General features: G+C 45.4%; 1 protein-coding gene across 1 annotated transcript; it reads right to left on the reverse strand.

Moving 5' to 3' along the window:
* Nucleotides 1-24,052: 24,052 nt before the first annotated feature.
* On the reverse strand, nucleotides 24,053-25,720 carry LOC124706327 (cytochrome P450 716B1-like). Its single transcript, XM_047237987.1, has 3 exons — nucleotides 24,778-25,720; nucleotides 24,451-24,638; nucleotides 24,053-24,361 (listed from the first exon to the last, which is right to left on the reverse strand). Exons 1-3 carry the CDS (start codon nucleotides 25,718-25,720, stop codon nucleotides 24,053-24,055), a joined length of 1,440 nt encoding a protein of 479 aa, XP_047093943.1.
* Nucleotides 25,721-26,011: the final 291 nt, after the last annotated feature.

The raw sequence follows: 26,011 nt of genomic DNA on the forward strand, positions 1-26,011 counted from the left end.
ATTGTAAGAACTTTATAACTTCAGAGATGTGACAATCATCAAAGTCTAAACCATTATGATCTACAGCAATGGGATCATTATCCCCAATATTTTGAAAAATTTCAGCAGTTTTAGCAGTTTCAGGCAATTTTACACGCTTTGCACTAGGAGTAGAAACATTGCCAACACCAATTATTTTACCTTTGATAGTAGGAGGTGTAGCAACATGTGAATCATTAACATTACTAGTGGTGGTAATAGTCCAAACTTTAGCTACATTATTCTCTTTAGCTAGTTTTTCGTTTTCTTCTCTTTCCCAACTAGCATGCAATTCAGCCATCAATCTAATATTCTCATTAATTCGAACTTGGATGGCATTTGCTGTAGTAACAATTTTATTATCAATATCCTTATTAGGCATAACTTTCAATTTTAAAAGATCAACATCAGAGGCAAGTCTATCAACCTTAAAAGCAAGAATATCAATTTTATCAAGCTTTTCCTCAACAGATTTGTTAAAAGCAGTTTGTGTACTAATAAATTCTTTAAGCATGGCTTCAAGACCACGGGGTACATTCCTATTATTGTTGTAAGAATTCCCATAATAATTACCATAACTATTACCATTAGCAGAAGGATATGGCCTATAGTTGTTACCAGAATTATTCCTATAAGCATTGTTGTTGAAATTATTACTTTTAATGAAATTCACATCAACATGTTCTTCTTGGGCAACCAATGAAGCTAAAGGAACATTATTAGGATCAACATTAGATCTACCATTCACAAGCATAGACATAATAGCATCAATCTTATCACTCAAGGAGGAGGTTTCTTCAACAGAATTTACCTTCTTACCTTGTGGAGCTCTTTCCGTGTGCCATTCGGAGTAATTTATCATCATATCATCAAGAAGCTTTGTTGCCGCCCCCAAAGTGATGGACATAAAGGTACCTCCAGCAGCTGAATCCAATAGGTTCCGCGAAGAAAAATTCAATCCTGCATAGAAGGTTTGGATGATCATCCAAGTAGTTAGTCCATGGGTAGGGCAATTGTTCACCAATGATTTCATTCTCTCCCATGCTTGAGCAACATGTTCATTATCTAATTGCTTAAAATTCATTATGCTACTTCTCGGAGATATAATTTTAGCGGGAGGATAATATCTACCAATCAAAGCATCCTTACATTTAGTCCATGAATCAATACTATTTCTAGGCAGAGATAGCAACCAATCTTTAGCTCTTCCTCTTAAGGAGAAAGGAAACAATTTTAATTTTATAATGTCACCATCTACATCCTTGTACTTTTGCATTTCACATAGTTCAACAAAATTATTAAGATGGGCAGCAGCATCATCAGAACTAACACCAGAAAATTGCTCTCTCATAACAAGATTCGAGTAAAGCGGGTTTAATTTCAAAGAATTCTCGTTGTAGTAGCAGGTGGAGCAATAGGTGTGCATAAGAAATCATTATTATTTGTGCTAGTGAAGTCACACAACTTAGTATTCTCAACAGTACCCATTTTAGCAGTAGTAAATAAAGCAAACTAAATAAAGTAAATGCAAGTAACTAATTTTTTTGTGTTTTTGGATATAGAGAGCAAGACAGTAAATAAAGTAAAACTAGCAACTAATTTTTTTGTGTTTTTGATATAGAGAGCAAACAAAGCAGTAAATAAAATAAAGCAAGACAAAAACAAAGTAAAGAGATTGGATGTGGGAGACTCCCCTTGCAGCGTGTCTTGATCTCCCCGGCAACGGCGCCAGAAATTTAGCTTGATGACGCGTAAAGCACACGCCCGTTGGGAACCCCAAGTGGAAGGTGTGATGCGTACAGCAACAAGTTTCCCTCAGTAAGAAACCAAGGTTTATCGAACCAGTAGGAGTCAAGAAGCACGTTGAAGGTTGATGGCGGAGGAGTGTAGTGCGGCGCAACACCAGGGATTCCGGCGCAAACGTGGAACCTGCACAACACAATCACATAACTTTGCCCCAACGTAACAGTGACGTTGTCAATCTCTCTCGGTGAGATTGACAACCTCACTGTTACGTTGGGGCAAAGTACTTTGATTGTGTTGTGCAGGTTCCACATTGGCGCCGGAATCCCTGGTGTTGCGCCGCACTACACTCCGTCACCAACAACCTTCACGTGTTCCTTGACTCCTACTGGTTCGATAACCTTGGTTTCATACTGAGGGAAAACTCGCTGCTGTACGCATCACACCTTCCTCTTGGGGTTCCCAACGGACGTGTGTTAACTACCACGCCAACAGCAATCATCCACGGGGGGCGGGGGTAGCGAGGAGGCTCGACCACCTGGTCATCATCATCCTGCTGAGTGGAAGCCACGCTGCTTTTCCGGTGTTGAGATTGCAGCGGGACGATAGCATCGAGCAATGCAGGATCTACATGTTGCCCCTGAGACATCTGGGATGTAAGTACTTGGGTTATTAGGGCAACTTGGGCTTTCATGGCGCTCATAGAATCCTCTAAGGATGCTATGCGGTCTGTTTCCCTTGCCTTTCTCCTCTCATGGCTTTTATCAGGAAATCTCTTCCTTTCCACAGGAAAGCCATACTTCCACGGAACGGAGCCTTCTGTGCCCCGTGTTCGCCCGTCGTGTTCTTTGTTCCCAAAGGGCGCGTGTCAGCTCATGGTTCTCTCTTTCGGGCTGGAACCTCCCCTCCTCCACGTCCTCATGTGCTTGTTCCAGGGCTGCAATGGGGTGATTCAGATGATATTTTTTATAGATACACTTCCCTGTTTCTGGGTCCAACTTTCCCCCAATCCCGTAGAACCACTCCTTCGAACGTTCGGTCCAATCGTGTGTCCCTAATCTGATCCCTTTCCTGATCAGTTCCGCCTCAGCTGCCTGCCACTTAGGACGGTTACCCCTATATCCACCTGGACCCATAACTTGGTGATATTTCTTCAACACTGCATTTGCCTTATTTGTTGCCGACCTTTTCTTAAATTCTTCTGACTCTGTGTTGTACTTCAAGAATTCGCCCTAGTGATTTCTCACTGTCCGGAGTCTTCTTTTTCTTGATAAGGCTGTGCAATCTTTTCTTGTGGTGCTTGAATAGTTTGGCCATCTTCTTCAAAGCAAAGTCATGGACTGCCTTCTCCATCTTTTTCTTTTCATCGGCATCCTCCTCTAGAGGTACTATGTTTAAATGTGTCATGATCTTGGTCAGAATGCTGCTTTTGGCTACATCATAGATATAAAGACCTTGAGCTGCTTCCTCTGCAGACAGCTCTAGTCCCTTCGGCTTGTGCCATTCTCGAACGGTGATCAGGATGCAGTCCCTAACAAGCACTCCACATTGATTTATAAATAACTTTGCATGCTTCTCGGGAGCAATCGGTTTACCACTCTTATCGATCTGGGTGATGTCGCGCCTAACACCGTCGGCCAACTTTTTGGTCGGGCCTCACTTCTTCGACTTTACAGAAGAAGTGCTTGATCCGGAGGGCTAAAAAAGAAATAATTCATCGTTAGTACAAATTAATTAGTTAATGCATCTAGTCAGCACCGGCTTAATTTATATACCTCGGTGATAACTACGGTTCCATCACCAGAGGCAATATGATCTTCTTCCTCACCGGAGCCATTATGATCTTCTTCCTCATCGGAGCCATCTTCTCTTTGATCAATATTCTCTGCTCCCTCACCGGCGTCATTCAAAAAAGTAACGGTGAAATTGTCACCGCCATCATCCGGAATACCGTCGTCGCCATCATCCAGAGTACCGTTGGCTGTGAGGTTAGCCATGAATTCTTCTTGGGCTTCGTCTCTGTGTCCCTCCTTGCTTTCTACAACGACTTGCAAGTTATATATAGGAACCATCATGTCATCAAGTTAAGGATAATGCAGAAAACTGAAATTGGAGTTACATATATAGTTATTAATTAAGGATCGATAATGTAGTGCTGAAAGCAAATAGTGCAGTTACATGCATACATAGATCGGGTCCATATTTATTTAACCCTAATACATCAATCACTACTAGAACCTCTCAACGGCGCCGATCGGGTGCTGAACCGCGCCGGCGGAACACCCAAAGCCACGGAACAGTAACAGGATCATAGCTAATGTGAGATCCCTGCATAACTGACCATCCGGTTCTATACATGGTGTCTAACGCATACATGTAACGGCGAACGTTCTCGTCCTCCTCTCTAATGTGTTGAGCTACCACCTTCTACGGGGCCGGCTCCCTCTGAAACGACCGTGGCCCACGCGACCTCCAACAGAGAATATCCGGGTCGACGACGGGACCCAGATTCCGCACCAAGGTGCGCGCCCCGGAAGATAACACCGCCCAGTGCCACCCCGGCGGAGCCCAGTCCCGGACCTCTCCCATCAAGAACATCTGCTCCAGAATGGACCCTCCACGACGCGGCGGCTGGCGCGGCATCGTAGCTACGAAACTAAATCATATATGTACTAACATAAATAAAACAACATGATATTGTGCTAAATAAAATAACTTCACTACTTTTTTACTAACAGATATTTCTAACATATAATTTCACTGCTTTTTTACTAACAAATATTTCTAACTAATAAAATTTATCTAACAAATATTACTTTATATTCTAACATGCAAATATTTCTAACTAATATAATTTCACTAACATATATATTTTTCACAACTTTATAAATTTCACAAATATTTAAATTTCTAACTATTTTGCACTACACTAACACTAACTATTTTTCTAACACTAACACTAACTAACTAATTTTTCACTAACACTAACTAACTATTTTGCACTACACTAAAACTAACTATTTTTCTAACACTAACACTAACTAACTAATTTTTCACTAACACTAATTAACTATTTTTTCACTAAATTTCTAACTATTTTTTCACTAACACTATAACATGCACTATTTTTTCACTAACACAAACTATTCTAACTATTTTGCACCACTAACTAATCTAATGAACTAAACTAATTAATATTTGTGTCGGGAGGAAAGCTGAGACTCTTTCAAGACAAATACATTGCAACATTGCCTCCATGCCATTCCCTTTGGTCAAATTAATTTTATAATAATGATGAAGCAGTTACATAAATTTTATAATAATGTGGATCTTCCTTGGGTCAAATTAATTAGGAATTCATATTACTATAAGGAAGTGCCACATGTAGTCACTGTTTGTGGATCCTTTTGGTGGAGGAACATTATGAAACTTTTTGATATATACAGACAAGTGGCACATTGTAAGCTTGGGAATGGGGAGACAATTCTCTTTTGGTCAGATAATTGGAATGATTGGGTTATTCATGAAAGATTTCCAAGACTTTTTTCTTTTGCAAAGGACAAATTCATTTCAGTCAAAGAGGCCTTACAAATTACTGATCCCGCACAAGCTTTTCATCTTCCTATTTCAACTGAAGCTGCTGTTGAGCTAAGAACACTTCAAGATATGTTAACAGGAGTTGTCACATTGAACAATAATGATCAGTGGCTTATCACAAGTAATAAATGTCAACACCCGGATTTTTAAGTCCGGATGCCTATTATGTCATACATCGCAATCCCAGGAATATTGTTGTTGCGAGGCATAATAGTTAAGTATCACAGTCATCATTCATTACATACCATAAGTCTTACAAACTTGGAATCACATGATCCATATTACACGAATAGTTGATCTATCGATCAACGAACAAACACAAGTTCATAGTTCAACATAGCGGAAGCATAAGATACAAGGACTCTCTAGTCCACAGGCCAACGCTTGACGTCGGAAGGCGCTTAGTTGTCGTAGGCGTCCTGCTGGTCATCTCCTTGTTCCTCTTCATACTCTGGCCATTTGAATAGCCGGGGACAAAGCCGTGAGTACTTTAAGTACTCGCAAACTAATACTAAAGTAAGTGCTAGACATTCTAGTATGGTTTGCTAAGCTCTAGTTTATTTGCGTAAAGCTAGTTTTAGTTCACAAAGTTTGAGAAAAAGCTTATTCAAGTGCTAACTAACTCAAGTGGGAACATTAGTGTCATTCCCACCATTCAGGTGGTGATTTCAATTCAATTCACCACAAGTCATTTCACCATCACCGTTCAACATCATTTTCAAAAATATGACATCGGAAACTGTATGGCCTTTCCAACCGTCCGTAACCGTGGACGCGGCTATTCGAATAGGTTTACACTCTGCAGAGGTTGCACACTTGTGCCACAACATTTGATTTCATCCGTCGGGATTTCCCCGAATCATCGTAACACGATGACGCGGATCATCAACCATAACCTTTCACTTACATATCCTAGTATGAGCACCTCTCCCCATGAGCTTGGCCTCCCAGTGAAGACAGACAGATCAGCTCGGGAACCGCACGAGGCTTGGGCCGGACATTCACCTCATTTCGCATCATATCATATCGTTTCTTTTGTGGTAGAGGCAGCTTTCGGCATAACCCCGATGACGCTTGTTTAGAGGGAACCCATACTAAGACACATAAACTTCCGGTTAAGCCCTACCCATAATCAGGTATTGTGGGGGTACTTGATAATTGGAAAGGTATCGCATTCAAACCAACATCATTGTTTTATCAAAAATCACCATCTTCTCTTGTTCATATTCACCTTCAAAAATCCTTCAATGGAATGCATCATCATTCCAAGGTTTCAAATTCGTTTCAAATTCACATTGTTCCCATCTAGAGTAGTCAAGTTTTTAATTCATTAGCACTAGCTCTAATCCATGAGGGGTGCTATCTTGCTTTGCTTGGAAGAGACTAACTCACTATTCTAGTAACCAACTTGTACTTTGACCAAAGTTAACTATAAAAGTAACTCATTTAGAAATCGAGTAAAAACTTGTAAAGTAAAAACTTGGGATGGGTTCATGTAAGAAAAGATAAGAAACATGGTGCCTTGCCCCAAGGGGCTTTGCACTTTGCAAGAATATTAGCTTGCCTTGATAGTTCTCAAACTGTTCCTCCTCCTCCTCTTGGTAGTATCCTTCTTCTTCGGCGTACTCTCCGGTGCTACCGTCTAAATTTGAATACGAGTATAATTACTCACTAATTCAATGGCTATTCCATACATCACATATAATCACACAAACTACTCTATGCACACAAATAAATTAACTAGAGTGCATGGGTTATGGGGTTTAAAAGGAATTCACTTCTTTGTATTTTATATGTAAATGATAGTTTCCATAGGGTCCTTGAGAAATAAATTCCTCTCATTGAAATCTTCTTAAGATTTAATTTCTCAAACAATTATACATGGAATGGGTATTGACCTAGGTCAACCATTCATCATCATTATTTGAGAAAATGATTTAAATGAGGTAGGTCACCTCATACCATTTAAATACTACTACACATGATTTAAATCTCAAGCCATTCATATAAGAGAGTTTGGACCAAAGGTACAAACATCCCATGAATGCATGTGAGACAAGTTTAAATGAAGTATAAGACTTCACACAATTTACTTTAATAGTTTTGGACAATATCAACTAGTTAAACTAGCCAAATTATCCATTCATTTAACTATGGCATGATCATGCAAAGTGACCACACCATTTTCTTGCAGAAACAATTAGTGTAAGTCAAATGTGAGCTATTAGAGTTGGAATTAACTTAATAGCTATTTTGGTTGATTTTTAAGAATTATTTGAATAGGGAAAAGTCCCTGTCTTGTTATTTTTATCATAATTATTCTACAAAGAATCTGACCATGGGGCCAGTGGCATGTTGTAGAGAATTTCAGTGGCTTTCTAACAACATAAAATTCACTAAATTTGGTTTAGCCAATTTGAAATTATTGAATTTCAAAGTTTGTGCTGTGAGGAAATTGTTTGGGAATTATTTGAATAGAATTTGAATCAACGAGGCCGGCGGGAAAACTAGTTGGGCCAAAAGATTTGAAAACGGCCCGAGCCAGCCCAGCCACGGTCCAGTACCGCGCGGGCTGCCTGACAGGGTAGGGTCCGCCTGTCAGCCTCCTTTAAAACCCGAAACGGTATGGGGCGACGTGGAGCGTAGGATTAGAAATAGATCGGACGGCACAGGGCCGTCGTCATCTCCGGCGAGAGAGGGTTACGGGCACGGCGGCGCTAGGGGGTCAGCGGGCTAACCGGTGGTCCGGCGAGGGATGGCAGGTGTGCTCGGGGTAGATGTGGACGACGGCGAAGCTCCTGGTACCGGCGGCTCGTCCTGGGGCGGCTCCAATCGACGGCGAGCTTCGGCGGCGGCGTGCGGCAGTGGTGTAGCAATTGAGCGGCGGTGGTGGCTAATCGAGGCAGTGGAGTGGCTCAGGTGGTCGAGTGAGAAGAGGGGAAGGTGATGGTGTGCTCAGATCAACGAGAAGGGGTCTCCTTTTATAGGCGAGGGAGGGTGCTGCGGGGCAGAGACGAAGTCGACATGCGCGTGGTGTCTCCGGCGGCTGGTCGAGCTAGGCGAGGGCGTGGTGGTGTTCCTGGCGTCACGGTGGTCCTCTGGATGGCGACAGGTAGGGTAGGGGGCGGCTGGTTTGGTCGCCTCGCTTCCGCGTCTGTCGCGCCCGCGGCGGAGCAGGGTTGGCTTCTCCGGCGACGGCGGGTGCGGGTCGTGGTCGAGGGCGTGTCCAACGGCGTCGCGGTGTCGCGGTGAGGCTCAAGGTGTTCGCAGGGGGTCCAGGGGCTGCGTGTACTGGCGGGGTGGCGCGTGGCCAGTGCGCGTCCATGGCGCGCATGGTCGCGACGCGAGCGGCATACTGGCGGTTTTGGGCGCGCGTCCTCCGGTGAGCTACGGCGTCTACCTCGACAATGGCCGGTGCTAGGTGGTGTAGGGGATGCGGTGGCACACGGTGGCGAGGGGGCCAGGGCAGGGGTGCAAGGATGAGAGGGGGAGAAGAACATGGCCGGCATGGGCCGGCATGGCCATGTCTTGCTTGTTCTCTCTCTCTCCCTAGGGTTTCTATGCTGGTGTTAGTGAGAGAGGGAACCAGGGGACAAGGTAGATTAGAGTTGGGGTAGATTAGAGTAGTTTAGGTGGCATAGAACACTATTTGCAATAGTGGCAAATAGTGCCATCATTTGGAAATTACAAAATTGTCCAAATTTGAAATAATTCAAATGGTGAAAGTTTTTGAAATGTGAGTGTGGAGATAAGTTGTATTTGACCAGAGGTGATTTGAGGTGGTGGTGGAAAATTTGAATTCAAGAATTGGCCCAAAATGGCTAAGTGATGAATGTTGAATATGATAAAAAGTTAAAACTTTGGATGAGCATAGCTAATGATCCAATATGAATTTGGCAGGGTGTTCTTCATCAAAGTTGTTCACCTTGATGTTGACTTTGAAATGGTGCAAAGAGTTAGCAAGAATTGGTTTGAGAAAATTGAATTGCAGCGGCTCAAAGTGGTGATCAGACTATAAATTTCAGTTTTGACCACTATCATATGTGAGTGGGAATTGTCTTTGAATTTCATTTAAATTGTGAAACCTTGATTCCAAAAGTTGTAATAAGTGTTTAAAGACATTATTCAACTAATGGGGAAGACCAAATAGGTCTAGGGTCAAAGTTTATAAAAATGCCATAGGGCATATGTGAGGGTTTCGTGACTTTCTAATTTTTATTTATTTTATTTTTCTTTGCTTCACTTTGACAAGGGTGAGGTTTATTTGGTGCTAGATTGAGTTGGATGAAAGGTTCAAACCATTTTGAGGCAATAGAAGTGGCTAGGTCAGGATTGGATAATTTGGCTAAATGCCACATATGCCTCTATGCATATGTTGGATTTTCTTTTATTTCTTACTTGAAAAGGGTTGGTAAGTGCTTTGTTAAGTGTGTGGAGGTATTTCAATTCATCTATTCAAAGTAGACAAAGCAAAGCTCATCCTTTCTAAAAAGTAGCCATAGGCTTGCATATGCCTTTTTCTTAAATAAGATCCTTTCTTTTTATTTTATTTTTCAAAGATTGATGACAAGAGGGATGAGGTTTAGGGTTTAGTAAGTTTTGCAATGGTTCACCACCATTTATCAAAGTAAGAAAGGTAGAGTTTAAAATTTTACTCATTAGGGCCACATGCCCACATATGTCTTTTTCTTCTATTTTGGGTTTCTCAAAATAGATCTAAAAGATTTTGAGAAGGTTAGGGTTTAGGGTTTATCACATAAGCATAACTACACTCATCATGGCAAAAACACAAGTAAAAGGTATGAGCACTAAACATAGCACTCTATGTAAGAAAAGTTTTTGTTGGTTCACATTTTTGGAAAAAGGAAATTCATTTTCTCTTTGTTTTGAAATTTGGGGTGTTACAAACCCTTCCCCCTTAAACAAATCTCGTCCCGAGATTTTAAGAAAAGTTAGGTTCCTAAGAGAGATTGGGTGATATGATTTAACGGGAAGACATACTTGGCATAGCCTGAGGTGCTTCTTGGGCTTCGGTGGCGAGTCATGTGGTAGTAGCGGCCGTTGTTGTTCTGGTTCTTTCTTGCGGCAAAGCGGCGTTGGTTCTGAGCAGGTGCAGCGGTGTTGCCGGCAATCTTGGCGAGTCTCTTGGGGCACTCATTGGAGTAATGCCCAACCACTCCACACTCATAACAAGTGATGGTTGACTTGTCCTTGGGGTTGAGGGGCACAGTGTTGCTTCCAGTCTTTGGACCAGTGTTGTTGTTGTTGTTGTTGTTGTTGTTGTTGTTCCCGTTGGTGTGGTTGCTGTTGGGGTTGATGGTGTTGTTGTGATTGTTGTTGTTGTTGTTTCCGGGCTTCGGGGGTCCTCCTTGGTTGTTGGTGTAGTTTGGGCGGTAATTCTGGGCAGGGGGCTTGTTGTACTTTGGAGTATATCCTCCCGATGAGTTGTTGCGGTACTTCTGGGTATTGCTGGACCCATGCTTGGTTCATCATCCGGCGTTTGCGGTTCTCGTTGGCTTGGTGAAGCTTCCCTTCCATCCGGATGGCGGAGTCCACCAGGGATTCTAAGTCGGCAAAGGGAATGTTGACAAGTACGGTCTGCATCTCGTCGTGGAGTCCGTTCGGAAATCTTTCCTTCCTCTTCTCATTGGTGTCGGTTTCGTCCGGGCGTACCTTGACGAGTAAGGAATGCAGTCGCGGTATTCCACCACGGACATTCTGCCTTGCTTGAGTTCGCGGAACTCGTCTCTCATCATCTTGATCAGTCCTTGGGGCACATGATACTTGCTAAACTTCAGCTTGAAGTCTTCCCGGGTCATCATCTGTCCAGCATTCATTGCGCGGGCGCTGGTCCACCAGGCTCGTGCAGGTCCTGACAGATAGTGGGTGGCGAACAGTACTTTCTCTGTGGCCTCAACTTGCGCAACTTCGAGGTTGTTCTCCATTGTCTGGAGCCAGTCATCAGCATCGAGGGGCTCTTCGGTCTTGCTGAAAGTAGGTGGGTTGGTGTTTTGAAAGTTCTTCAGTTTTGACCCAGGGTGGTCGTGGTTTCCATGGCCATTGTTGTTCTGAGCAATCAGCTGTAGTGCAGCAATGTTGGCCTGGCGTTCAGCTCTCTCGGCTTCTCGGTCGGCCATCATCATCTCTAGCATCTGCAGCATAGCGTCTTGGGTGGCGTTGCGGGTTGGTGGGGCCATCTGAGTATCGGAGGTAGATGATAAGGTAAGAGGGAAATTTCTATGGTTTGTTTGAGTTAAAGTTCAAGAAGTTGCAAAAGTTTAAAACTTGAAAATTTGAGTAGTGTTGAAGGGGTAAAACCAACAACACTTTTTCATTCATACCAAACATCACACATTACAAAGCTAACACACCGTTGGTTTTAAGAACCATTCATCGCTCTATGATACAAGGGGATCTTGATACAAACTCACACCTACACATGTGCTCAAGTGAAACTACTGTTCACTATCCACCTCTATCGGGGTGTGGTTATCTTCCCCGGCTTCCAGAAACTCGTAGTCTTCCAGATCCGTGTCCTCAAAGTCCTCGCCATCACTCATGAAGGCTTCTTCTCCCTGAGGGTCTTCATCTTCCTCTTCCATCTCATTCAGCTGATCCTCTTGGGCCCTGACAGTGGCCTCCAAGGAGACTATCTTTGTGCGGAGGTGCGCAATGATAGCGTCCTTTTTGACACACTGCTGGCGAAGTATCTTGCGCTCGTAGGCAAGGGTCCTGACGGTATCAGTCTTCCGCGCTAGGTGGGCGCGAATCTGATTGGCGTAGACGCGATAGTTGTCCAGCTCCTTCTGGGTGTCGTGTAGCATAGTATCCAGGTGCTCCACGTGATATTTCAGCTCCGGGTGGGGTGACAGGTGCCACTGGGTCCTCCAATGGAGTCATGCCTTGCAAAATGAGCAAAGCGAGTCCCATAAAGCGCAGTCACATGCTGCCCACACGGACGGGCAAGTGCTTCTCGCATGGCTCTAGCTAGTCCATCTAGCCAGTTGCTTTCCATGACAGAGAACTGGATCCTCATAGAAATAGGAGACTCCTTCTTGCCTCTGAGATCCGCAGTGATAACCCACTGCAGTTTCCTTCCGGGCTGGTGGTCCATTTGAGTTCCAAGGAACTCCGGGTGCGGGCGTCCGAGATACTCAGACAAAGCGTCTAAGTCCGGCTCGAAGCGCATGTTGCCACCATTCCCCAACCGGTAAAACTTGGTGTTGTGGGGCAACGCCATCTGAAAGAGAATTGGATGAGTAAGTTAGAGAGTGCAAAGTGTGGCAAAATTTTAAGTTGATTCAAATAAGATAGAACATGATTCATCACATTTTGGCAAAGTCTTAAGACAAGAGTATAGTAAGTTTTTCACAAATATTTTCTTTCATTTGATTTCAAAATTAAATTTTTCAGAACGCCCATTCTAACTAAGGTCTTCTAAGGTCAAACAATGGCTCTGATACCAACTTGTCAACACCCGGATTTTTAAGTCCGGATGCCTATTATGTCATACATCGCAATCCCAGGAATATTGTTGTTGCGAGGCATAATAGTTAAGTATCACGATCATCATTCATTACATACCATAAGTCTTACAAACTTGGAATCACATGATCCATATTACACGAATAGTTGATCTATCGATCAACGAACAAACACAAGTTCATAGTTCAACATAGCGGAAGCGTAAGATACAAGGACTCTCTAGTCCACAGGCCAACGCTTGACGTCGGAAGGCGCTTAGTTGTCGTAGGCGTCCTGCTGGTCATCTCCTTGTTCCTCTTCATACTCTGGCCATTTGAATAGCCAGGGACAAAGCCGTGAGTACTTTAAGTACTCGCAAACTAATACTAAAGTAAGTGCTAGACATTCTAGTATGGTTTGCTAAGCTCTAGTTTATTTGCGTAAAGCTAGTTTTAGTTCACAAAGTTTGAGAAAAAGCTTATTCAAGTGCTAACTAACTCAAGTGGGAACATTAGTGTCATTCCCACCATTCAGGTGGTGATTTCAATTCAATTCACCACAAGTCATTTCACCATCACCGTTCAACATCATTTTCAAAAATATGACATCGGAAACTGTATGGCCTTTCCAACCGTCCGTAACCGTGGACGCGGCTATTCGAATAGGTTTACACTCTGCAGAGGTTGCACACTTGTGCCACAACATTTGATTTCATCCGTCGGGATTTCCCCGAATCATCGTAACACAGTACGCGGATCATCAACCATAACCTTTCACTTACATATCCTAGTATGAGCACCTCTCCCCATGAGCTTGGCCTCCCAGTGAAGACAGACAGTCAGCTCAGGAACCGCACGAGGCTTGGGCCGGACATTCACCTCATTTCGCATCATATCATATCGTTTCTTTTGTGGTAGAGGCAGCTTTCGGCATAACCCCGATGACGCTTGTTTAGAGGGAACCCATACTAAGACACATAAACTTCCGAGTTAAGCCCTACCCATAATCGGGTATTGTGGGGGTACTTGATAATTGGAAAGGTATCGCATTCAAACCAACATCATTGTTTTATCAAAAATCACCATCTTCTCTTGTTCATATTCACCTTCAAAAATCCTTCAATGGAATGCATCATCATTCCAAGGTTTCAAATTCGTTTCAAATTCACATTGTTCCCATCTAGAGTAGTCAAGTTTTTAATTCATTAGCACTAGCTCTAATCCATGAGGGGTGCTATCTTGCTTTGCTTGGAAGAGACTAACTCACTATTCTAGTAACCAACTTGTACTTTGACCAAAGTTAACTATAAAAGTAACTCATTTAGAAATCGAGTAAAAACTTGTAAAGTAAAAACTTGGGATGGGTTCATGTAAGAAAAGATAAGAAACATGGTGCCTTGCCCCAAGGGGCTTTGCACTTTGCAAGAATATTAGCTTGCCTTGATAGTTCTCAAACTGTTCCTCCTCCTCCTCTTGGTAGTATCCTTCTTCTTCGGCGTACTCTCAGGTGCTACCGTCTAAATTTGAATACGAGTATAATTACTCACTAATTCAATGGCTATTCCATACATCACATATAATCACACAAACTACTCTATGCACACAAATAAATTAACTAGAGTGCATGGGTTATGGGGTTTAAAAGGAATTCACTTCTTTGTATTTTATATGTAAATGATAGTTTCCATAGGGTCCTTGAGAAATAAATTCCTCTCATTGAAATCTTCTTAAGATTTAATTTCTCAAACAATTATACATGGAATGGGTATTGACCTAGGTCAACCATTCATCATCATTATTTGAGAAAATGATTTAAATGAGGTAGGTCACCTCATACCATTTAAATACTACTACACATGATTTAAATCTCAAGCCATTCATATAAGAGAGTTTGGACCAAAGGTACAAACATCCCATGAATGCATGTGAGACAAGTTTAAATGAAGTATAAGACTTCACACAATTTACTTTAATAGTTTTGGACAATATCAACTAGTTAAACTAGCCAAATTATCCATTCATTTAACTATGGCATGATCATGCAAAGTGACCACACCATTTTCTTGCAGAAACAATTAGTGTAAGTCAAATGTGAGCTATTAGAGTTGGAATTAACTTAATAGCTATTTTGGTTGATTTTTAAGAATTATTTGAATAGGGAAAAGTCCCTGTCTTGTTATTTTTATCATAATTATTCTACAAAGAATCTGACCATGGGGCCAGTGGCATGTTGTAGAGAATTTCAGTGGCTTTCTAACAACATAAAATTCACTAAATTTGGTTTAGCCAATTTGAAATTATTGAATTTCAAAGTTTGTGCTGTGAGGAAATTGTTTGGGAATTATTTGAATAGAATTTGAATCAACAGGCCGGCGGGAAAACTAGTTGGGCCAAAAGATTTGAAAACGGCCCGAGCCAGCCCAGCCACGGTCCAGTACCGCGCGGGCTGCCTGACAGGGTAGGGTCCGCCTGTCAGCCTCCTTTAAAACCCGAAACGGTATGGGGCGACGTGGAGCGTAGGATTAGAAATAGATCGGACGGCACAGGGCCGTCGTCATCTCCGGCGAGAGAGGGTTACGGGCACGGCGGCGCTAGGGGGTCAGCGGGCTAACCGGTGGTCCAGCGAGGGATGGCAGTGTGCTCGGGGTAGATGTGGACGACGGCGAAGCTCCTGGTACCGGCGGCTCGTCCTGGGGCGGCTCCAATCGACGGCGAGCTTCGGCGGCGGCGTGCGGCAGTGGTGTAGCAATTGAGCGGCGGTGGTGGCTAATCGAGGCAGTGGAGTGGCTCAGGTGGTCGAGTGAGAAGAGGGGAAGGTGATGGTGTGCTCAGATCAACGAGAAGGGGTCTCCTTTTATAGGCGAGGGAGGGTGCTGCGGGGCAGAGACGAAGTCGACATGCGTGCGGCGTCTCCGGCGGCTGGTCGAGCTAGGCGAGGGCGTGGTGGTGTTCCTGGCGTCACGGTGGTCCTCTGGATGGCGACAGGTAGGGTAGGGGGCGGCTGGTTTGGTCGCCTCGCTTCCGCGTCTGTCGCGCCCGCGGCGGAGCAGGGTTGGCTTCTCCGGCGACGACGGGTGCGGGTCGTGGTCGAGGGCGTGTCCAACGGCGTCGCGGTGTCTCGGTGAGGCTCAAGGTGTTCGCAGGGGGTCCAGGGGCTGCGTGTACTGGCGGGGTGGCGCGTGGCCAGTGCGCGTCCATGGCGCGCATGGTCGAGACGCGAGCGGCATACTGGCGGTTTTGGGCGCGCGTCCTCCGGTGAGCTACGGCGTCTACCTCGACAATGGCCGGTGCTAGGTGGTGTAGGGGATGCGGTGGCACACGGTTGCGAGGGGGCCAGGGCAGGGGTGCAAGGATGAGAGGGGGAGAAGAACATGGCCGGCATGGGCCGGCATGGCCATGTCTTGCTTGTTCTCTCTCTCTCCCTAGGGTTTCTATGCTGGTGTTAGTGAGAGAGGGAACCAGGGGACAAGGTAGATTAGAGTTGGGGTAGATTAGAGTAGTTTAGGTGGCATAGAACACTATTTGCAATAGTGGCAAATAGTGCCATCATTTGGAAATTACAAAATTGTCCAAATTTGAAATAATGAAAATGGTGAAAGTTTTTGAAATGTGAGTGTGGAGATAAGTTGTATTTGACCAGAGGTGATTTGAGGTGGTGGTGGAAAATTTGAATTCAAGAATTGGCCCAAAATGGCTAAGTGATGAATGTTGAATATGATAAAAAGTTAAAACTTTGGATGAGCATAGCTAATGATCCAAGATGAATTTGGCAGGGTGTTCTTCATCAAAGTTGTTCACCTTGATGTTGACTTTGAAATGGTGCAAAGAGTTAGCAAGAATTGGTTTGAGAAAATTGAATTGCAGCGGCTCAAAGTGGTGATCAGACTATAAATTTCAGTTTTGACCACTATCATATGTGAGTGGGAATTGTCTTTGAATTTCATTTAAATTGTGAAACCTTGATTCCAAAAGTTGTAATAAGTGTTTAAAGACATTATTCAACTAATGGGAAAGACCAAATAGGTCTAGGGTCAAAGTTTATAAAAATGCCATAGGGCATATGTGAGGGTTTCGTGACTTTCTAATTTTTATTTATTTTATTTTTCTTTGCTTCACTTTGACAAGGGTGAGGTTTATTTGGTGCTAGATTGAGTTGGATGAAAGGTTCAAACCATTTTGAGGCAATAGAAGTGGCTAGGTCAGGATTGGATAATTTGGCTAAATGCCACATATGCCTCTATGCATATGTTGGATTTTCTTTTATTTCTTACTTGAAAAGGGTTGGTAAGTGCTTTGTTAAGTGTGTGGAGGTATTTCAATTCATCTATTCAAAGTAGACAAAGCAAAGCTCATCCTTTCTAAAAAGTAGCCATAGGCTTGCATATGCCTTTTTCTTAAATAAGATCCTTTCTTTTTATTTTATTTTTCAAAGATTGATGACAAGAGGGATGAGGTTTAGGGTTTAGTAAGTTTTGCAATGGTTCACCACCATTTATCAAAGTAAGAAAGGTAGAGTTTAAAATTTTACTCATTAGGGCCACATGCCCACATATGTCTTTTTCTTCTATTTTGGGTTTCTCAAAATAGATCTAAAAGATTTTGAGAAGGTTAGGGTTTAGGGTTTATCACATAAGCATAACTACACTCATCATGGCAAAAACACAAGTAAAAGGTATGAGCACTAAACATAGCACTCTATGTAAGAAAAGTTTTTGTTGGTTCACATTTTTGGAAAAAGGAAATTCATTTTCTCTTTGTTTTGAAATTTGGGGTGTTACAATAAATCTGGAGCTTTTGTCCCCAGCCAGGTGTATAGACTGAGTTTTCAGCATATAACTTCTCATTTTCCTTCGTAATGGATCTAGAAGAGTAAGTGTACCTCCAAACACAAATAATTTGCATGGCTCATCTTGCATGATAGAATCAACACGAAGGATATGCTAAGGAGAAGGCACTGGCAAGTAACCTCAGATCATACTTGTGTTCTTTGTTGTACTGATGCTTTGGAAGACTGGTCCCACTTATTATTTGAGTGTACCTTTAGTGTCAGAGTGTGGATATACTTGCAATGTCATTGCGTTGCCGACGAGAAGCCGCAGCGATGCAGAAGAACTGCACGGAAGCTTCTCCGTCAGAGAGACCAGCCACCCGAGCACGCTGTCGAGCTATCGTACGCTGCAAGGAAGCGAGGCCAAGAACCTTCAGCTTCAAGCTTCTCCGCAGCCAGCTCTCGGAGGAAGAGAGGGAACGGCGTTCTTGAGCCACGTCAAGACGCAAAATCAGCTCATTAGCCAAGACAATGAGATCACGGACAGATCCCACTTTCCGCTGGCTCCAGCTTTGAAGCCCACGGCTTGTGCGACGAAGTTTGATCTCGAGGCGGCGCAAGGGGTTCTCAGGCGAAGCGCCATCATCCCATCTGGCCTTGACCTCATCGTAAAACCCATCAAGCTGTTGGGAAGCCTCCAACTACAGATTCTCCAACTCACCGGAAGAAGTCGGGGCAGTGTTTTCGTTCACCACGGGGATAGGAGGAGGAGTATGGGGTCTGGGAGGGCACGTGTGGGGATCAATATCTATAATATCTATAAAATTCATCCCCACTAAAATGCATTTAATGTTTGCAAGCTAAAATCTAGTGTAACCACATCACCTCAATTATTCCTACCCCTTTGATTTCAGATCTATGATGATTAGTTATCACATGTAGCCCACTTCTACATCTTGACATGCATGTCACCTCAACGCATGTTTCAAGTGATGGTAGGCATACCAGGAGACAAAAGCCATCAGTTTTATTACAGATTGAGCAAGTCCCTTCTCCTTCTCGCAGTTCTTATCTCCACCATCGATCTGCTCCATGTCCTCGTCTTCACACTGATGGCTTATCATTTGCGTCACACGTCAGCTACCTAACTCATCCTCTCGGGCGGTCCCAAATTGGGATTTGCGAATGTCTTGAGACGTTCTTGCTTGCAGGTAGCCATGGGCTTGACGCATACAAGGAGCGACATCGATTTCGTGCTGGCAAACTCAGCGTCAAGACCATATGCTCCAACTATTAACTTCTATAAGAGATCGGCCCATTGAAATTAAATTCCGTGGTTCCCTTTCGTCTATTGGGCAGAAACGTGCCTTCCTCCTTTCCTGCGATCTGTTGCGATTAGATTTATTCTTGTCGAACATCTGCTATGGTACCTTGCTTCTGGACTGTATACGTCCATGGTTAACCTCGCATGCATCTCAAATTCTTGCATCTAGAAGACTGCGTTCTATTCCGACGATCCGATTGTGGCTAGCGACTCAATATGGTCCAGTCAGTTCTCTCATGTATATGCAGTGTAGATATTTTTTCTATTTTTTCGATAAAGGTAATATATTAATATCAAGAGATACCAATTACACCCAGTCTCTGCAACAACGCACCACCCTAATGGCACTACGGATGCACACAACCAAAAAAAGGAAAATAAAACTAAGAAACAAAAGTGCCGCTACAGTATCTCGGGCCTGCAATACATCCACCGCCATGACAACACCTGAATTACAGACTCTCTAAAAAAAATGATGCCTCCAAGAAGGGAACAGTGCTCAAACACCATCGTCGCCCGATCAAAGATCTTAGGTTTTCATCCTGAAGATAGTCCCCGCTCTCAAAACAATGCCTCCACCAAGGTCATTGCCAGGCACAACCAGTTAAGGCCAGACCTTGGGTTTTCACCCTGAAAGGTAGGACTCTGCACTTCACCTGTGTTGTCGCCCCCACTTTCATACCGCTGGTGTGAAGCCCGGAACACCAAGCAAGCCCCTCAACAGCGCAGAGACTTGAACCTCCCTTAGCTAGTCCTCCCCTCCGGCCTTCATGAAATTCTCTTCTTCCGACTTTCATCATGGATCCATAGTCACTTGATGTCAACACAGAAAAGAGCTTCGCGCCGCTCCCTCCAGAACCAAACGGTCGGAATAAACGCATGGGTGCGCACGATCGAATACCTCTGATCCAGCAAACTCTAGGCAAAGCACTGTTACATTCGCCGACGGAGCCTTCCGAAACTCAACCCACCGGCCAGATCACGAGTCCGGTCCTCCGGTAGGTCCTCCTCTTCACGCAAGGGAGGCCCTAGGACCGCCACCTTTATTCAGGTCGGACCCCCACGTCGGCGACCATCCCGGGCTGGCCAAACCAACCCTCCACCGGCGACACCATCGCCGGCTTCCATGCTCCTCCATCTCAACGCCGGATCGTGGTGATAGATCAAAGATCCACCACCACCAACCGCAGGCCGAACCTCTCCGGCGAAGAAGAGGCCACCTCCTCCGTCGAACCCAAGGATGCTGCCCCGGGCGCCCTCGTGTCGCGGAAGAAGCCTGAGATCGCCTCCACGCACCAACGAGAGGCGGGGGTGGATGACATGGCGCAGACCGAGGGCCTGGCCGCCGCCCACCACCAGCCCTGGCCGGAGTGCTGCGGAGAGCCGACGGGAGGAGGGAGACCACAACGCCACCCATCCCAACCGCGCCGGCCGGTCCGCCAGGGACAGCCGACGGGAGGAGGACCACCGCCGTCTTCGCCCATCCCAACCGCGCGCCTGCTCCGCCATGCATCGAGGAGGTGGGATCCGGCCGTCGTTCCCCACACAGCGACGAGGAAGGGGCCCCACCGCCGCCACGCCCCGAGGGACTTTGCCCCGGCGGCGCTACCGGCGGCGGCGGCGGAAGGAGGGGTGCGGGAGGGTAAGGGTTGGGGTGGGGTGAATCACTTGTCAGATATTTTTTCTAATTTGGTGTGTTTCCTTTCTCCAATTTTTTTTGTTTTTGCTGATATGCTATAACTTTCTCTAGAGTTGTGTCTATTGCAAAGATGTAATGAGGATATGAGCTAAATATTTTACGATGCGTCAAATACTTTTGTAAGATGGAGATTCTGAATGGCAAGGAAGTGTTGGCCAGCCCAGGATGGTCGTCGACGTGGGGGTCCGACCTGAATAAAGGCGGCGGTCCTAGGGCCTCTCTTGCGTGAAGAGGAGGATCTACCGGAGGCTTGGACTCGTGATCTGGCCGGAGTGTTGAGTTCCGGAAGGCTCCGCCGGCGAATGTAACAGTGCTTTGCCTGGAGTTTGCTGGATCGGAGGTATTCGGTCGTGCACACCCATGCTTTTATTCCGACCGATTGGTTCTGGAGGGAGCGGCGCGAAGCTCTTTTTCTGTGTTGACATCAAGTGACTATGGATCCATGATGAAAGTCGGAAGAAGAGAATTTCATGAAGGCCGGAGGGGAGGACTAGCTAAGGGAGGTTCAAGTCTCCGCGCTGTTGAGAGACTGGCTTGGTGTTCCGGGCTTCACAGCAGCGGTATGAAAGTGGGGGCGACAACACAGGTGAAGCGCAGAGTCCTACCTTTCAGGGTGAAAACCCAAGGTCTGGCCTTAACTGGTTGTGCCTGGCAATTGCCTTGGTGGAGGCATTGTTTTGAGAGCGGGGACTATCTTCAGGGTGAAAACCTAAGATCTTTGATCGGGCGACGATTGTGTTTGAGCACTGTTCCCTTCTTGGAGGCATCGTTTTTTGGAGAGTCTGTAATTCAGGTGTTGTCTTGGCGGAGGATGTACTGCTGTTGTTAGGCCCGAGATACTGTAGCGTGACTTTTGTTTCTTAGTTTTCTTTTTCTTTTTTTGGCTGTGTGCATCCATAGTGCCATTAGGGTGGTGCATTGTTGCAGAGGCTGGGTGTAATTGGTATCTTCTTGATATTAATATATTCCCTTTATCGAAAAAAAGGAAGTGTTGGCATCAGGACTCACTCACTTGCAGACCGAATGCTCCATCAAGATTGTGTCAGCATTCAGCAAACGTCTTCCACAGAAATTACTCTTGCAGATTTGCCCATGGAAATTACTCCCAAGATGAGTTAAGTATTTATGCATTTGTTTTAAAAATAATACCCTGTTATGTTTCGATATTGAAATCTAGCTTGGCCCTTTTTTATCACTAATGCATGCAGAATGACTGTTAGACAAAAAAGATACCCTCTAACCTAGCCGCCGTCTCCTCCTCTCCCGCCCCCCTCCCGGGCGGCGGCGGAGGATCTACCCGCCCCGCTCCGAGTAGCCGCCCCCAGATCGCTGCACCTCAGCCGCCGCTGCTGCCGGCCTCGGCCCCGGCCCGGCCACAGCCCCGGCCCCGGTCTCGGCCATGGCGGCAGTGGCGGCGCCCCTTCCGTCGAACGACGAGGGGGAGGAGAGGATTTCCACGGTGGCGTTCCATGGGAGGTGATGAAGCACCGGTGGAGGAAGCCGGGCGGCACGGCTACTTGGCCGGGGCCTGATGCTCTCCGTCGGTAGCCATGGAGGATTCGGTGGAGCGGTGGCGGCCTCCGCCCCCGGTGACGGTTCAGCGGTGGTACGCATGATCCGCGCCGCCGTCTTCTTCCCTGGTGATCCGGCAGGAGGGACTGGCGGCGTGGGGGCTGCTGGTCTTGCTTTGTTTTTGGTGGCGGTCCTCGGGTTTCTCGCAAGCGAAGATGAAGATCTACCGGAGGTCGGTCTGCTTTGATCTGGCTGGAGAGATGAGTTCCGGAAAGCTCCGCTGGCAAATGGAACAGTGCATATTTTGCCTGCAGTTTGCTGGATCGGGTGGTATTCGGTCGCGCGCAGCCATGTTTTTATTCCGATCGTTTGGTTCCGGAGGGAGCGCCGCGAAGCTATATTCTGTGTTGACATCTGGTGACTTTTTGGTCCATGGTGAAGTCAGAAGAAGGAATATCATGAAGGCCGGATTGGTGGACTGACTAAAAGAGGTTCGAGTCAACGTGATGCTGAGGGATCTGCTTGGCGTTCTGGGCTTGCCGCAGTGGTATGCATGTGGGGGCGGCAGCACAGGGGAAGTTCGGAGTCTTACCTCTCATGGTGAAAACCCAAGGTCTGGCCTTAACTGGTTGTGCGTGGCAATGTTCTTGTTGGAGGCATTGTTTTGAGAGTGGGGACTATCTTCAGGGAGAAATCCTAAGACCTTTGGTCGGACGACGACGGCGCTGGTGCATTATTTCCTTCTTGGAGGCGTCGCTTTTGGAGAGTCTGTACTTCAGGTGTTGTCACGGTGGTGGTTGTATTGCTGTTGCTAGGTCTAGAAGGCTGTACCGGGACTTTTATTTTTTAGTTTTCTTTTCTATTTTTTGGCTGTGTGCATCCGTACTGCCATTAGGGTGGGACGTTGTTGCAGAGGTTGGGTGTAATTGGTATCTTTTGATATTAATATATTCTCTTTATCGAAAAAATGCAGAATGACTGTAATGTATGCATCTAATTCAAATCTGTTTCAAAAAAAATTCAAATCTGCAACGTAAGAGGCCTTGGCTTCATGAGTTTTGGTATGTACAGAGACAAGCTTTTGTATCTTTAGTTGCCTCACTAATGAAACTTGGCTCTTCATCTAAGTATGTTTTAAGAGATTTGCTCATTTAAGAATGACTTCCTATATATATCTAGCATACTAGGATTTGTTTTCTTAACTTTATCTTGCTTTGCATCCGTTGTTACTAATATATAGTGCTTTCATTCAGCCATTGTGACTGAAAAAATAATTCGGTGTGTCAAATTTATTCTTTCCATTGTATGCAAATGTCTTAATTTAAAGGAATTCGGTGTAATGATCAGTGCTATGCAAGCTTCTACATTAGCTAACTTAAGTAATTATCTTGCTTTGATCGATGTATGATACTCAGATATAAGTGAGATAATTTTTTTTTGTCTTACTTGCTCTTACAAATGCTTATTGGTCGAATATGGATGTGTTTCCATCAATGTTACATATTCTCATCATATTTTCATAGACAATTTCATGCCATCTTTTGCATACAAGAAAATCATGTATGATGACCGCCGCAACACACGCGGGGTATCAACTAGTATACTATATAGGGTAGGAGGAGCTGAACTAGAGGAGGTAGCCAGGTAGGCGTGCGCGTATTGGTGTTGGCCATGAGAGAGGGAGGAGCGCCCGCTTTGATACTAATAAGAGAAATAATCCATGTAGTTTTATTCATTACCAATCTAAGTATAAGTACATGTGACAAGGGAGATCGTGCACACGTAGAGGCACACAGAGACGCATGCAAGGCGCAGGAATACAACTCCCTCATGACTAGGTACTACTTTTACAGCACATACAAATACAATGGTATAAACATGATTCAGTAAGGGACACCGACTGATGTGTACTTTTTCACGTTCAAACTTCAAAGGGAGGTCATGTGCTCCAGTTGTATCGGCAGGCCATGTAGAGGCGATGGCATGGGGTCCCTGATGAAGGTATTCTCCTTGTAGCAGAGCTTCCATCTGAAGTGTCTCACCAGGTTATGCATGGTCACCAATATTTCGATCTTAGCAAACTCCCTACCGGGGCATATTCTAGGGCCGCCACCAAAGGCGACGAAGGAGCATGGTGGCGCTGACGCCAACGCGTTCTCGAAACGGGAGGGGTCAAACTTTGCCGGATCGTGGAAAATGCTGGGGTCCATGTGTGTTTCATTTGCCGTCCAAAACACCTGAAAACACGATAAAAGTTGCATCATCTTTTTGCTGCAAATTGGTGTTTCAGTTACAAGCTGAGTAGACGTCAGAGATTATGATTGACCTGCCATCCTTTTGGAATGAGGTAGCCGTCGAACTCGATGTCTTCGAGTGCTGTTCTGAAGCCCCCGACGACTGGAGGGACGATGCGAAGTGTCTCCTGTGCGACTCGCCATGTGAACTTCATTTTCGATAGGTCTTCCCAGGTTAGAGCTTCCCCATCTGCCTTGTCCTTTGCAATCTCTTCATGCTCTGTGTCCATAAACACACAACACATGATTGACTGTCCGCAAAAGGTAAAGCATGAAAATAAATTGACTGTCCGCAAAAGGTAAAGCATGAAAAGAAAATAAACCCACAACATGCCCATGGCAGGTTAGTTGTCACTTACCTTGCACCATAGCTGCGAGGGTGGCCGGATCATTGGCGAGGTGTCGGACCATGAACGTCATGAGTATGGAGGTCGTGTCATGGCCGGCAATCAAGGCGAGGATGCAATTGTCGATGATCTCGTCGCTGCTCAAGAGCTGCTCGCCATGGTCGTCTGTCATGCTGACCAGACGGCTGATGAGGTCATTGTTTGGCGAGGCCTTTCCCTGCTCCAGCAGAGCCTTCTTCTCTCGCATGATCCCCTTGAGGAGACGTTCAGCCCTTCGCCTAGCCTTGATGCTCCGGCTGAAAGCCGTGAATGGCAGGTTCACCGGGATCGCCAACGCGCCTTCAAGTATGCATGTGAAGTCAACGGCGAGGGCGTCCCGTACGGCACCCCTCTCAAGGCCAAACAGTAGTGATGAGATGATACCCAACGTCAGACGCTTCATCAGCGGCAGCACGGTGACGGCCGTGCGACCGGCCCAGTTCTCCTCTAGGTGGTGCCTCACCTCGGCGTCGATCCTGGAAATGTACAGCTTGAGCATGTCAGGCTTGAGGAACTCCATTAGCGCGCCACGAATGCGCCGGTGATCGTCGCCGTGGATGCTCAGGAGGCTCTTCTCCCCGATGATACGCTTGGTCGATTGGATTTGCATCACCGGCAGCAAGCTGCTGAAGAACATGAACTTGTTGGCCGCCGGGCCCGCCAGAAGAACCGTCGGCATGCTGAAAAGCGATAGTTTCGAAACCGGGCCGTATCTCTGGACCCGGTCCCGGATCCACCGATCAGTGGTGTTTCCGCGCATAGCGCGGATGATGCTGACGGTCTGGCCAATCACCGGCAGACCAAAGGATCCCGGGGGCAAGTTCGCCAGACATGGTTTCTTTGCTCTGGTCACAAGATGGATTCCTATAGACGAGGCCGTGACAATGAGCGCTACCACTATAAGCAAATGATCCATTTCAAGAGCAAGTGTTCAGATGATAGATCGATGCTACTACATAATTGAGGCATATAGGGGCATACTTATGTATACGAGCTAGCTAGAATATCGATCCAAGGAGAGCATAATTTAATTGAAGATTCCTTTTCTATAGACTTCAAAAGATACAGTTCCAGGATTTCATTTCTATATTAATTAGCTAATGTCAACTACGTCGCTATGTAAAATACACTTCTGCACGTTACATGGTTGAAACGGTACTACCTAAATCATTCGTAAATCAACCCTTGTCCTTATCAATTCATCGGA

This window comes from Lolium rigidum, chromosome 1 (assembly GCF_022539505.1).
Source record: "Lolium rigidum isolate FL_2022 chromosome 1, APGP_CSIRO_Lrig_0.1, whole genome shotgun sequence".
Lineage (NCBI taxonomy): Eukaryota > Viridiplantae > Streptophyta > Magnoliopsida > Poales > Poaceae > Lolium > Lolium rigidum.